The 13,525-nt window shown below is 28.2% G+C and overlaps 3 protein-coding genes across 3 annotated transcripts; all 3 read left to right on the top strand.

The window, feature by feature from the left end:
- The first annotated feature begins 707 nt into the window (after positions 1–707).
- Positions 708–4,197, top strand: LOC145942780 (odorant receptor 33a-like). The gene is made up of 7 exons (XM_083049804.1): positions 708–803; positions 1,235–1,504; positions 1,999–2,470; positions 2,625–2,724; positions 2,970–3,089; positions 3,683–3,838; positions 4,094–4,197. Exons 1-7 carry the CDS (start codon positions 773–775, stop codon positions 4,145–4,147), a joined length of 1,203 nt encoding a protein of 400 aa, XP_082905930.1. The 5' UTR covers positions 708–772; the 3' UTR covers positions 4,148–4,197.
- Positions 4,198–4,867: 670 nt separating this feature from the next.
- LOC145942922 (odorant receptor 33a-like) lies at positions 4,868–7,639 on the top strand. The gene is made up of 7 exons (XM_083050090.1): positions 4,868–4,898; positions 5,393–5,662; positions 5,781–6,249; positions 6,532–6,631; positions 6,852–6,971; positions 7,045–7,200; positions 7,586–7,639. Exons 1-7 carry the CDS (start codon positions 4,868–4,870, stop codon positions 7,637–7,639), a joined length of 1,200 nt encoding a protein of 399 aa, XP_082906216.1.
- A 988-nt stretch (positions 7,640–8,627) lies between these two features.
- On the top strand, positions 8,628–13,384 carry LOC145942783 (odorant receptor 10-like). Its single transcript, XM_083049807.1, has 8 exons — positions 8,628–8,658; positions 9,054–9,317; positions 9,731–10,208; positions 10,489–10,600; positions 12,212–12,328; positions 12,438–12,593; positions 13,066–13,184; positions 13,277–13,384. The coding sequence occupies exons 1-7, from the start codon at positions 8,628–8,630 to the stop codon at positions 13,117–13,119; spliced, it is 1,212 nt and encodes a 403-aa protein (XP_082905933.1). The 3' UTR covers positions 13,120–13,184; positions 13,277–13,384.
- The last annotated feature ends 141 nt before the right edge of the window (positions 13,385–13,525 follow it).

Below are 13,525 nucleotides of genomic sequence, written 5' to 3'. Positions count from 1 at the left end.
CTGTTTTTATTAATTAGCAAGGTATATTGTCCAGGTGATGACCGAAGAAACTTTTTCCTTCTCGCGATTATGTTTTCTGTTAATTATAATATTTTCCGTTAAATATAAATATTTTATTATCAATATTCAAAATAGAAATAAAGTATTTGTAGATTATTTAATTCAATGTTTCTTAACGCAAAAGATTATTCTTGCATCATCACGTATCAATATTCTCCAATAAAATATAATATAAACAGAGGATTTGAAATCTCTTGTGAATGTAAAATTTGAGATTATTAAGATATAATATTTTTTTCATCAATTTTTATCTGCAATTGGAATCCTTGCTTAATATGCTCTACGCAACAAGAGCGAATTCTGTTTCAAGACTTCAGGTATAACAAGGTTTTTCTTTATTTATCTACCTTCCCTCCAAAAACGCAGACGACACGTGTACGATAGAATCTATATGATCGATTATTGACTATAGCAAAGCTGTAGACTGCTATAGCCGATTATATAGAAGCGTGAGAATATAATGAATGATGACACGCGAGCACCCTTTTTCTCTCGTCTGTTATTACTGAATTTTCTTTTGCTCGCACGCGAATATTTTGCGCGACGCATTTTTCGTGTTGAAACTTTGAAACTTGAAGGGTCGATTATATGATAAATATTTTATCGAAAGTTTTTAAGAGTTTCCTATATCCTGAGCATGAGCGAGAGACGTAAGAAGGTAACGTTATTTCGCGACAAAGGAGCGGACGTCAGTCTTTGGACAACATTTGACATGGATAGTTCTAAATACGCCGGATACCGAGGTACTTATGACAGTCGTTATTATAAAAAAGGACTGTCTTGTAAAAAATATTTTTATACTACGTGTGTGCAATATTTTATTTTTTGAACGTTCTATTTTTTCACATCGCGTTTCAACAAAATTTTCTTATCCATCGCCTATTTATTAGTGATGTGTCAATTATAAAGAGATGTAAACATCTGATTAAGACAATTTGAAATTGCTATGGTTTTCATTGTGCTGTTATTTATTTATTAATATAAATTTTATTATTATTTTTTAATATTTACACTAAAATTGTGTGCGTACTTGATAGAAAGTATACATTGCTCTTGCATAATAATTTACCTCATTTTGTGACACTTTGCATTTAATTCGTAATTTATTTGTGACATGTTTGACATTATGCGGTGATTTCTCTGAGTTTCGACTTATTGAGATTTCTACAGGTAGATTTCGAATGGGCGGTACAACTGAATCGTTTGCCTCTAGACTTTATCGGACTTTGGCCTAAAATTGCTCAAAGCCCGCGACAGAAATTACTGTGCAATCTTCGAGTGCTCATAGTTTTTCTGGGGGTAACTCTCGGCGTTCTAATCCCTTCTATACACTCCCTGATAAGAATTCGAGGGCATATCATGTTGATGATGGATAATTTACAATTCACTTTGCCGGCCATAAGCTGCTCGATTAGAATCGTGATCTTTTGGTGGAAGAAAGAAGGTAGAAAAATATATCCACTGTTACTCTATACTATACTACATAAAATACATGAAAATTGAATTAAGATGTTTCTTTTTATATAAATAATATAAAGAATCCGATTATTACAAAATTACAAGTTTATCGCGCAGCGAGAATTTCAAAAATTGCAAAAATCATATATGTATTATTATGCAATTGGTATATTAAACTATATACACATATTTATATTGATATATATAAATTATATATTAATTAATATATAAATTAGTATATATTATAATATATATATATATTAATTAATATATAAATTAGTATATATTATAATATATATATATTATATATTATATTATATTTTATTTTCCACAGTTCTCTTGTTCTTTTTCTTTAAACTTTCTTTAATTTGTCTTTTTTTTTTTTTTTGAGATTATAATCTTGACGTAGCCTCTCTGCCAATTTAGCGATACTTTTAAGCGCGCAATCAATCGCTCAACTTGCTATTGACACTTTTGAAGCTATCGTACCGATCATGAGTATGATCGTGGAGGATTGGATAAGGGCGCACGAGAACGCGCAAGAGAGAAGAATTATGATCAAAAGGGCGCAAACCGCGCGCATAATTATCACATGCGCTTATTGCCTGATGGGAGTAGCGTGCGTCTTCATCATCGTTCTACCGGGTTTCGGCGTGTCGATGAGACTGACACCAAACATCACCGACCCGGGCAGACCGATGCCGTTGCAAACCTATTACGTCTACGACATCACGAGGCAGCCGCATTATCAGCTGACATTTGCCAGCCAGGCCGTCTACATCATGCTCGCTATCATGTCCTATACCGGGATCGACAATTTTCTCGGTCTGATGATATTTCACATATGCGGCCAACTGGACATTCTCAAGAATCGTTTGACGCATTTCCACAAGTATGTCAATTCGCGCGACATGCTGAGAAGCTGCGTGATGAAACACATCCATTTGCTCAGGTTTGCTAATTTACAATATATAAACGCGAACACATGTGATGACAAGAGGTTCGTATATGAGAAAGAAAAAAATATGCACATTCGATTCTTTATCTAAATATGTATAACCACTTGTAATACATGCAAAATTAATATATTTTTTTTTTATTAATAGAGCTATTAATGTTATCGAAGATACATACAATATAACGCTTCTCGCATTATTCGTGTACTTTGCGATCCTCTTTGCTTTCTACGGTTTTCGGATAATTAGCGTAAGTGTTTCAAAACTTAGTGTCTTAAAGCTTAAATTGATCTTTTAAAATAAAAAATAGGTAAACGAGATAAATAAATGTTTACATATCACAAAAAAGTGAAATATATCACAAAAAAAGGTGAAACAATTTTTATATAATTTTTACATAATATTTTATAATATAAATTCGCAAATTAGTATTTAGGTTTCCATTTTTAGCAATTTTAATTAATAAATTTTAACTTTTAATTGAGAATTGATTAGCTGTTCGATGAAGAAAATGATATATCGCTCTTTCACTTGGTGTATTTCATATCCGGCGTTTTAAATTTATTTGCGCATATGTGCCTATATTGTGCTCTCGGCGAGATTTTGATGGCCCAGGTAAATTATATTGTTTTCTTTTATTTATAAAAATCATGCAAATTACTTTATAATAATTATATAATTAATTATATAAATATATATAATTACTATACATAGAATTATTATATAACTATTAATTGAATCTAAGGAAGGCTTGATTAACGTGCTATTAAAAATTAAACATTTATTACATATATACATAGTTATTACGATAGTAAAATTTAATACCAATTTCTATATATATAAGACATTTTTTCGACAATTTAATTTAATTTTCGTTAAATTAATTAATTAAATTTTATTAAATTAAATTTATAAACATATTTATAAAATTAAATATCTCATAGAAATATATTTAACATAAGCTTTTTTAAGAATATAAAATAATATAAATTGTTTTGCAACAGAATGTTCAGAATCAGAAAGTGCTAGCATATATCTTATGTGTATCTTTTCAAGAAAATATAAATTAGCAGCTAGTTTGTAATTTATATATAAACGTTAATTTCTCTAATTTATACGAGTGGACAAATGATTCTCATTTTGTGGTGGAACAATGTTGTGAAAGAATTCGTCAAAATTCTAAAAATACTCCTGATATTTTTTTTAAGTACAATGATATATATTATGCGGCATACAATACCGAATGGTACTCAGCGGATTCGAAAGATGCGAGGACTTTATTGCTATTATTGATCAGAGGCGCTAAACCGATCTATCTTACCGCTGGAAAAGTGTTTCCCATGACAATGGCTACATTCTGTGGTGTAAGATATTTTAATGTTTGATTATACAATTGTTGCATTAAATGGTAAACCATTTATATAAAGAGCACTAAAATCTCATTGAAATCTCTACAATAATCTCTAGTATCACAATATTTTTAAAGTTTATAAATTTAATTTTTTTACGCCACTCTATGCACAGACTTCAACTTCGCGATTAATTACACACACTAAGAGCCTAGGATTATTATTAAAATATATTATTAACCGCATTACTATGAAAAAAATGTGTTTTAGCTAATAAAAACATCAGCCGGTTATATATCTGTTTTGCATACGACGAGAAGTTAATGAAAAGTGAGAATGAGTAGTAAGTAATATAAATAAATAGGAAGAGTAAGAAATATATAATTTTCTTATGCAATTTCTGATGATGACTTTGGAAAACTGTTTAATGATCAAATATGTTGTTATTTGTAAATAAATTATAAATCTTATTGCAAAATAAATGAAATATATTGCAAATTCTACAAGATTGAAGCAAAAAATTCTAAAATTGCAAATATCTGAATGTTCGAAATATTCAAATTGCTGCGAGAATTATGTTCTATAAATATTTCGTCACAAAACTCTGTGAAATCGTTGCACATAAAATACAGCAAGATAACGTAACGTTAGATGAAAATATTCATATACGTCAACAATCGATAAACTGTAAAATTACAAGCGATATTAAAATACTTTTTTTGTAAAATAATCGGCTATAGTCAATCATGTAACTGACGATATACACGGAATTGTAAATCGATTATCAACGCGTGGGAACGTAACAAATGTTTGCACGCATAGTATCGCAACTACGTAGTCATTTATCTCTTAGTTCGCATATTTTTTGGCATCGAACTTTGAACAAGTGAAGGAAAAGAGTCTTCTAAATAATTTAATGCATTTCTACCTTCACGGTTTGAAGAAATTTTATGAGCACGCGCGACAAATGCTCTCTCGGTTGAATAGAAGGTGACTTCGTCGCCTGAAGCGAGAACGGACGGTAGTCTTTAGATGACACTCGACATGGATAATTCAAAATATTCTGGATACCAAGGTGCCCCTCGCATCGCGATTGTTACGGTGCAAGAGTGAAAATATATTTTGTGAAGCATGTTTATTGATCATATTTATTTAAGTCTCTTTGAGCGGAGTTATATTTGCACATTTATATATTGCATAATTTTCTATCGTAAACGAATTATATTATTAATTGGAATTTCAGCCTTCTCTCATAGAGATGTCGTTTACACATTAATTTTTAGCAATATATTTACAGATTTTTTTAATACCGATTTACAATTTCTTATATCTATTTTTTTGTTATTATTTAAAACTTTGTACTTGTATATGCATGCGAGAAAATTGTTATTCTAAAATTATTATTAAATTATTATTAAGTAATATAAAAATAATTTATTATTATCATTTAATCTCCGCATTTTGAATTGCTTCTATACATTTTACAAATTCACTTTGATTACATGAATTTAACAATAAGATTAACTGTCTGCATGAAGAGTATCGACTTAGTAAAATCTCTATAGGTAGAATTCGAACGTGCAGTGAAGCTAAACCGTATCGGTTTAGAAATGATGGGATTGTGGCCTAAGGCCCGACGAAACTACCGAGAGAAATTAATGTGTAACTTACGCGTGCTCATCATATTTCTCGTAATAATAACCAGCATTCTCATCCCTTCTGTACATTCATTGATAATAACTCACTCGGATCTCATGCAAGTGGTTGATAATTTACAAGCAACCGTGCCGGCTGTTAACTGCGCAATTAAAATCATGATCTTTTGGTGGAAGAAGGAAGGTAAACTACTCTCCTAACTTTAAATGGACGTTTCTCAGTGACGTTTAGTGAGTTTAATTTAATAAAGCGATTCGTAAAGACTCGCCATGCCTATACATGAAATATTTTGCCTTCGAAGCTTCCGCAATGATAATAAGCATGATGACGGAGGATTGGATAAGGTCTAAGAGTCCGAAAGAGAGAAAAGCGATGGTGGAAAACGCCGAAACCGCGCGAATAATCACCGCGATCGCGTATTCCCTTATGGGATTGGCGTACGTCTTTATTATCGTTCTGCCAGTTTTTGGAGTCACCACGAGATACCTGACGAATATTACCGATCCGGGCAGACCGATGCCGGTACAGACCCATTACGTCTACGACATAACCAAGACCCCGCAATACGAGTTGACGTATATCGTGCTTTCTATTTCCTCCTTTTTCACCTTCATGTGTTACGCGGGAATCGACAATTTTCTTGGACTCGTTGTCTTTCATATCTGTGGCCAGTTAGACATTCTCCGACATCGTCTCCTTTCTTCGGATAGATCTGCCAACTTTCACGCAGTTTTAAAGAGCTGCGTGATGGATCACATCCGATTGCTAAGGTATCTTTTATTTTTGCTTGTGTCATTTATCATTTTTGCATTTTCATCCCTGAAAGAAACGTTGTCGTATAATATTGATATAAATGTTTTTTTTTTCTTTTCTTTTAAAAGAATGCTTACTTACAAAACTATTTAATCTATTTAACTATTTAATCTTATTATTTTAAAAATTTTCGTCTTGCTTTAATTAAAATTAAGCCGTGGATTTTTCAGCCATTTCAGTCATTATAAACATGTGTGTTTATAATATTCAATAAGTATAACTAACATATTATTTTATAGAGCCATTGCAGTTGTAGAAGATACATACAATGTAATATTCCTTGCATTATTCCTATCTAATGGTATTTTATTCGCGTTCTACGGTTTTCTTATAATTAACGTAAGTACCTAAAAATAATATTATAAGAATTTTCTATATAACTCTCAGACACATATAACAAACTACGCAGAAAAATGGATAAAATAAAAAATATGTATTAAATATTATGTATATGTAAATATTTTCCGATTAACATTGATATTTATATAATAATGCAATTTAAATTTATGTATTAATATATAAAAATTACGTTTTTTCATGCATATTGCGGTTTAATCAGTTGCTTACAAAAGAGAATGACGTACCGATCATCCGCTTGGTATATCTCATAAGTAATACAATTAATATATTCGCTCATACGTGCCTTCATTGCGCTATCGGCGAGATTCTAATGACCCAAGTAAGCTTAGCTCTCTCACTTATATAACATAATGATTATAGTAATGAAAAGAAATGTTTTAAATATTTTTAAGTGCGATAGAATTTATTACGCTGTGTTCAATCAAGAGTGGTATATTTTGGAAGCAAGCAAAGCACGAGATTTGATTCCTGTAATAATTAAAAGCAGAAAACCAGTTTATCTCACTGCAGGGAAAATATTTCCCATGACAATGGCTACATTTTGCAGTGTAAGATATACTAAGTTTCGATTTAAAAAATTTACACAGTGCTGATATAATATTATGTATTATTTTGTATATATACATTATGTGAATATATAAATTAAATTATAATATATTTACTTAATATCTTATATAATACATACAGTTTTACAGTTTTGGACTCGTCGACTTTTGCTATAAAGATCTTTATTAGAAAGAGAATTTAATTAAAAATTAATTTAATTCAATTTAAATTTTTATTAATTATTGATAAAAAGATATATAGAAATAGCAAAATTATTTTTATAAATTTACAATATAAGAATATTATTTTAATATATTTTTGTATCAAAATATTTTGGCGAGAGGTGTGTATTGTCACGAAATATTATTATGATACTTTGTTTTTCAGCTAATAAAGACATCGGCTGGCTATATATCTGTCTTACTTAATTTGTCAGTTTAAAGATTAAGATATACACGAAATAATTCTAATATTACGAAGAAAATTGCAAGTTGTAAGTATAATTGTAGAATATATATTAGAACATATAACTAAAACATATGTTTATGTAAAAATGTACAAATTTTATTTTAAATAACAAATAAACTTAATAATATAATATTTTAGTCACTGTAAGATAATCATATTTATATCTTTTATAAATTTTGATAAATTATGATGTTATTTTCAGTACGATATTCACATATATTGCCGAAAAAAAATATAATAAAAATATAAAATAATAAGACTTGTATACAATATGTATAGAGATATAAAAGATTCAAATTTAAAAAAAACGTAAAAGTAATATAAATGTTAGAAAATTATTCGTATCATAAAATTGAATTAAAATTGCATTAATATTTTAATGTTGAGTGTTGTTATCTTACATCTATTAAAATTATCACACACAAATACACCAAATTTTTCATTTCTAATATCAAATATAAAGATAATTAGTTATTATATCAGATTTTTAATAAATAAATTATTAAGTAAATGATAATATTTTCTTAGAATTATATAATTTTCTTCTTCATGTCAAACTTATCAGGTGTTGAAGATAATTTTTGACACATATTTTGCATAGACTGTCGATTATGATAAAATCGATATTATGTACATTGAATGTCAGAAATGTTAGTGCGTGAGAATGCAGCAGATGCGGATTCGTATGATATTTTCCTCAAGTATTCGTCCATAAATACGCAATTTATTTTTTCTTGATCATCGACTACTTTAGACAATCGCGTGAGAAAGAGAGAGAAAAAGAAAAAGAGAGAAAGAGAGGGAGAGAGCGCAAGAAATTCTATTTAATATTTAATAAGCCATATCGTTTCCCTCTTGTGCTCTTAAAAACTTTGTGCTATATGCGATGAATGTTTTTGAATGCAAGGTAACATCGGTACGTGCAGAACGCACAGCCGTCAGTCTTTACCTAGCATTCGATATGGATGATTCAAATTATTCAGGATACGAAGGTGTCTAACGTTATTATCGTCGAAAATACAATTCGAAAAACTTGTGTTGAAGCAATGCGTTTTATTAATGTTAATAAGCTATATGTGTCATAAAGAGGGAGAGTTATTCAATATTTCTAAGTTTATTTGCTTTATTTTTCTTTGCAAATATGTAACAAAATGTCGCGATTCTAATTATTATTATTATTATTATTTAAACAATTCTTAATTTTTTGCATATTTTAGTTAATTAATTCAAGATTATTTATTTATCCTTTCCTTTCAATTTATTTAATTATTATAATACTTTTGGTTTAAATGTTTTTTAATACCTTACTCCCGAACAAAAGATTTAAGTTTAAACTTAAACTATGTTTTTGCAAAAGAACTTGACTTATCAAAATCTTTGTAGGAAGACTTCGAATGGGCAGTGAAATTGAATCGTATAAATTTGGAAATGATTGGCCTCTGGCCCAAATTAGAACAAAACTCTCAAAAGAAATTAACATGTACTTTACGCGTATTTGTTAGTCTTGTAGCGTTTTCGTTAATAATTCCCGCTATACATTCGTTGATTCGAATTCATTCAGATGTCATGCTAGCAATAGATAATTTACATTATACCTTACCACTGATAAGCAGCCTTATGAGACTTATGGTATTCTGGAGGAAGAAGGAAGGTAAACGTATAACATATAACGTAACGTGTTATAACACATATATATATATATATATATATATATAATACACTCTTAATCAGTATAAACTGTAAGCAATAACGATAGATAAGTTTAAAAAAAATTTATATTAATTGTATTGTGCAAAATTAAATTTATCGTGCAATTAAGAGTTTCAAATTTTGCATCAGAAACAATCAATTTTGCTTATTTATTTGCTCTAATTTTCATGCCTTATTTATCATGCAAAAAGTTTATGATATTATAAAAGAATTAATATTGTTCTTAAAATTTAAAAAAAATTTACGATTTTTTGAAAGTTTATAACTAATAGAAAAAGAGTCTCTCCCTTTTGGTATAACAAAAATATTCGTAAAAAATGTGTTCTTTCTATTAAAGTTTCGAATATTTTCAAGCTCTCGTAACAATTGTAAATATGATCGCGGAAGATTGGTTAAAGTCGAAAAGCCTTTACGAAAGGACCGTGATGATTAAATGGGCGCAACGTTCACGTATATGTGTCATATGTGCATTTTCCATAATGGGGATAGCATATGGAAGTCTTGTCAGTACAACCATTTTTGGAAAATCGATAAGATTGACGTCGAATATCACCGATTCAGGCAGACCGTTGCTTTTACAAACCTATTACGTTTACGATGTAACGAAGAGGCCGCAGTATGAATTTACATTAATTTTGCAAATAGTATCTGTCTTCATCGTTATTCTACCTTATACAGGAGTAGACACTTTTCTTGGACTGCTGGTATTTCATATTTGTGGTCAGTTAGATATTCTAAAAAGTCGTCTGATACACTTACATCGATACGAAAACTTTTCTGACATATTTAAAGACAGCGTGAAACGTCATATTCGGTTACTCAGGTATCGTATTTTTCTTATATGCTGTATGTTTATTATATGTAATTTCGAAGAAAATTATTAAAAACTTTTTTTCAGAATATATTACATACATGTAAATCGCTAGAAAATGTTAAACTTATACATAACAATCATAATAAATATAGAAAAAAAAAATATAGAAAATAGAAAAAATATATAAGCATAACATAATAGAAAAAAATATATAAGCAAAGATAATTTATTAAATCTTACTTTTATATTTGTGTAATTTAAAATAATACCGTCAAAAATTATGCCTAATATATGTAAAATTATATTACAGAGCCGTTGCTATTGTAGAAGATGCATATAATATTATACTTTTAATACTCTTATTATACTTTGGTACACTTTTTGCATTTCAAGGATTCCTACTAGTTAGTGTAAGTAATACAAAAAATTCGTAAGTATTCGATTTTTGTATTTCTGTATTTAATCTTTAATATATGTAATTCCTTATTTGTATTATCTCTCTATATAAGAATTAGTGTATCGTTATATATCTATATGTATAAGAATACTTTATATACACTTTAATAATAATTTTTGAATCAGAGTGTATAAATGTTATATCTTTCCATATATATACATATATATATATACACTAGCGGATCCTGACGTCGATAATGGGGGGGGGGTTTGCAAAATTATTTTATTTAATATTTTTGGTTTCATGATTAGCTTTTATTCCAGGATCAACGACGTCGATAGCTCTTTAATGTTTGTTTTCCTTTATTTATATTTTTTAAACAAATTCAGCAAAACTGTTTTTTTTAATTTGCAAGAGGGGGGGATTAACCCTCCCCCCCCCCGGATTTGCCAGTGTATATATATATATATATATATATTATATAGATATAAAGAATTTCTCGCTTAATTATTTTCATGCAACGAAATTATCTCATCATTTCGTTCTATGTCTGACTTAATCTAAACTTAACTCCTTGAATGCGTAATGAGTATAATTTACAATGTATCTTATACATACATATTGTATATATTATATAGATATAAAGAATTTCGCCTAATTATTTTCGTGCAACGAAATTATCTCATCATTTCGTCCTATGTCTGACTTAATCTAAACTTAACTCCTTGAATGCGTAATGAGTATAATTTCCAGTGTATCTTATACTTTTATATATATATATATATAATATATATATAAAAAATATATATAAAATATATATATATATATAAAAGTATAAAATACACTGGAAATTATACTCATTACACATTCAAGGAGTTAAGTTTAGATTAAGTCAGACATAGGATGAAATGATGAGATAATTTCATGCGCGAAAATAATTAGGCGAAATTCTTTATATATATATATATATATATAATATATACAATATGTATGTATAAGATACACTGTAAATTATACTCATTACGCATTCAAGGAGTTAAGTTTAGATTAAGTCAGACATACGACGAAATGATGATAATTTCGTTGCACGAAAATAATTAGGCGAAATTCTTTATATCTATATAATATATACAATATGTATGTATAAGATACACTGTAAATTATACTCATTACGCATTCAAGGAATTAAGTATAGATTAAGTCAGACATAGGACGAAATGATGAGATAATTTTGTTGTGTGTACGAAAATAATTAGGCGAAATTCTTTGTATCTATATAATATATATTATATCTATATAATATATATAATATATATTATATAGATATAAAGGATTTCACCTAATTATTTTCGTGCAATGAAATTATCTCATCATTTCGTCCTATGTCTGACTTAATCTACACTTAACTCCTTGAATGCGTAATGAGTATAATTTACAGTGTATCTTATATTTATATATATACACTAGCGGACGTCGATAGCTCTTTAATGTTTGTTTTTCTTTATTTATATTTTTTAAACAAATTCAGTAAAACTATTTCTTTTAATTTGCAGGGGGGGGTTAACCTCCCCCCCCCAGGATCCGCCAGTGCATATATACATATATATTAATTATGATTAATTAGCTATTTAACGAGGAAAAAATATCGATCATCCGTCTGTCAATTCTTCTCGTCGGCATTGCAAATATATTTATTCATATGTGTCTATATTGCGCCATTGGCGAAGTACTAATGACTCGAGTAAGTTTATTTATTATATTGTTTATACTGATCGGATATAAAACAATTATATGCTAAGAATGAAGAGTGATTACAATGCATGTATAACTGTTTCTTTAATATTTTAAAGTACGATGCAATTCATTATGCAGTGTACAATAATGATTGGTATTATCTGGATTCGAAGAAAGCGAAAGACTTACTCTTTTTTATGATTAAAACCGGTGTACCAGTATATTTCACTGCTGGAAAAATATTTCCTATGACAATCGCCATGTTTTGTAGTGTAAGATATTAATACAAACTGTAATTTAGTTAATTTTGGGACGAGTTTTATCATGTAATTTTACATATTAAATTATTACGATGTTTTAAGCTACAATCTTTATTGATAATTTATAATAATAAATTTGTTATATTGGTTTGATTTTTATTACATATTTCTAATCTAAGTATATTTCAATTATAATCACCGAATAATAAGAAGAAACAAGAATTAAATTTTTTCTATTTATTTATGTCAAAAAGACTAAATATTTCGCCTCTATGTAAATAAATAATAAAGTTTTATTTATAAAGATATTGGATTTAAAAAGATATTTCAACGAAATCGGTGAAATATGTCCTCTTTTCTGAAAATTTACCAAGATATTCGTTCAAAAATTAACAATTAATACGTTGTTTTACACTTTTAACTTTTTATATATTTTTTTTTCTTTTATGCTGATTTTATGCAAATATTATAAAATATTTTTCAGTTATTAAAAACGTCAGCCGGTTATATATCTTTTCTGCTTACGACGAGAAATTAATCAAAAATGGAAAAGAATAGTGATTTTTTCTGATATAATTGTTAAAATACAATGATTTTAAAAATGTATGTATATTAAATTTATTTTTTATTATAACTATAATATCATAATATTATATGTTTTTATATAATATACAATAATGTAAATATTTTGTTAGATAAAAGATGAGGACGGATGCACCAACTATTTGGAGTTTTAGAGACAACGTCAAAGATATCTTGCATTTATATGGTTGTAACAAAATAGAAGTATAAAATAATCTCAGGTCAGGAAAATAATCTATGAAATATTTTTCCTGATGTACAAATAATTTAGAAATATAATAAAGCTATTTTGCTGATATATACATTAACATTTAAACATAAAATTTCTTTACATTTGTGAAAAAGATAATATTAATTAATCT

Source organism: Prenolepis imparis, unplaced genomic scaffold, assembly GCF_030444845.1.
Source record: "Prenolepis imparis isolate NDT839.2.m4 unplaced genomic scaffold, iyPreImpa1.0 SCAF_11, whole genome shotgun sequence".
Taxonomy (NCBI): domain Eukaryota; kingdom Metazoa; phylum Arthropoda; class Insecta; order Hymenoptera; family Formicidae; genus Prenolepis; species Prenolepis imparis.
Note: the sequence above shows the minus strand (reverse complement) of the source record. Positions and strands in the feature narration are given on the sequence as shown.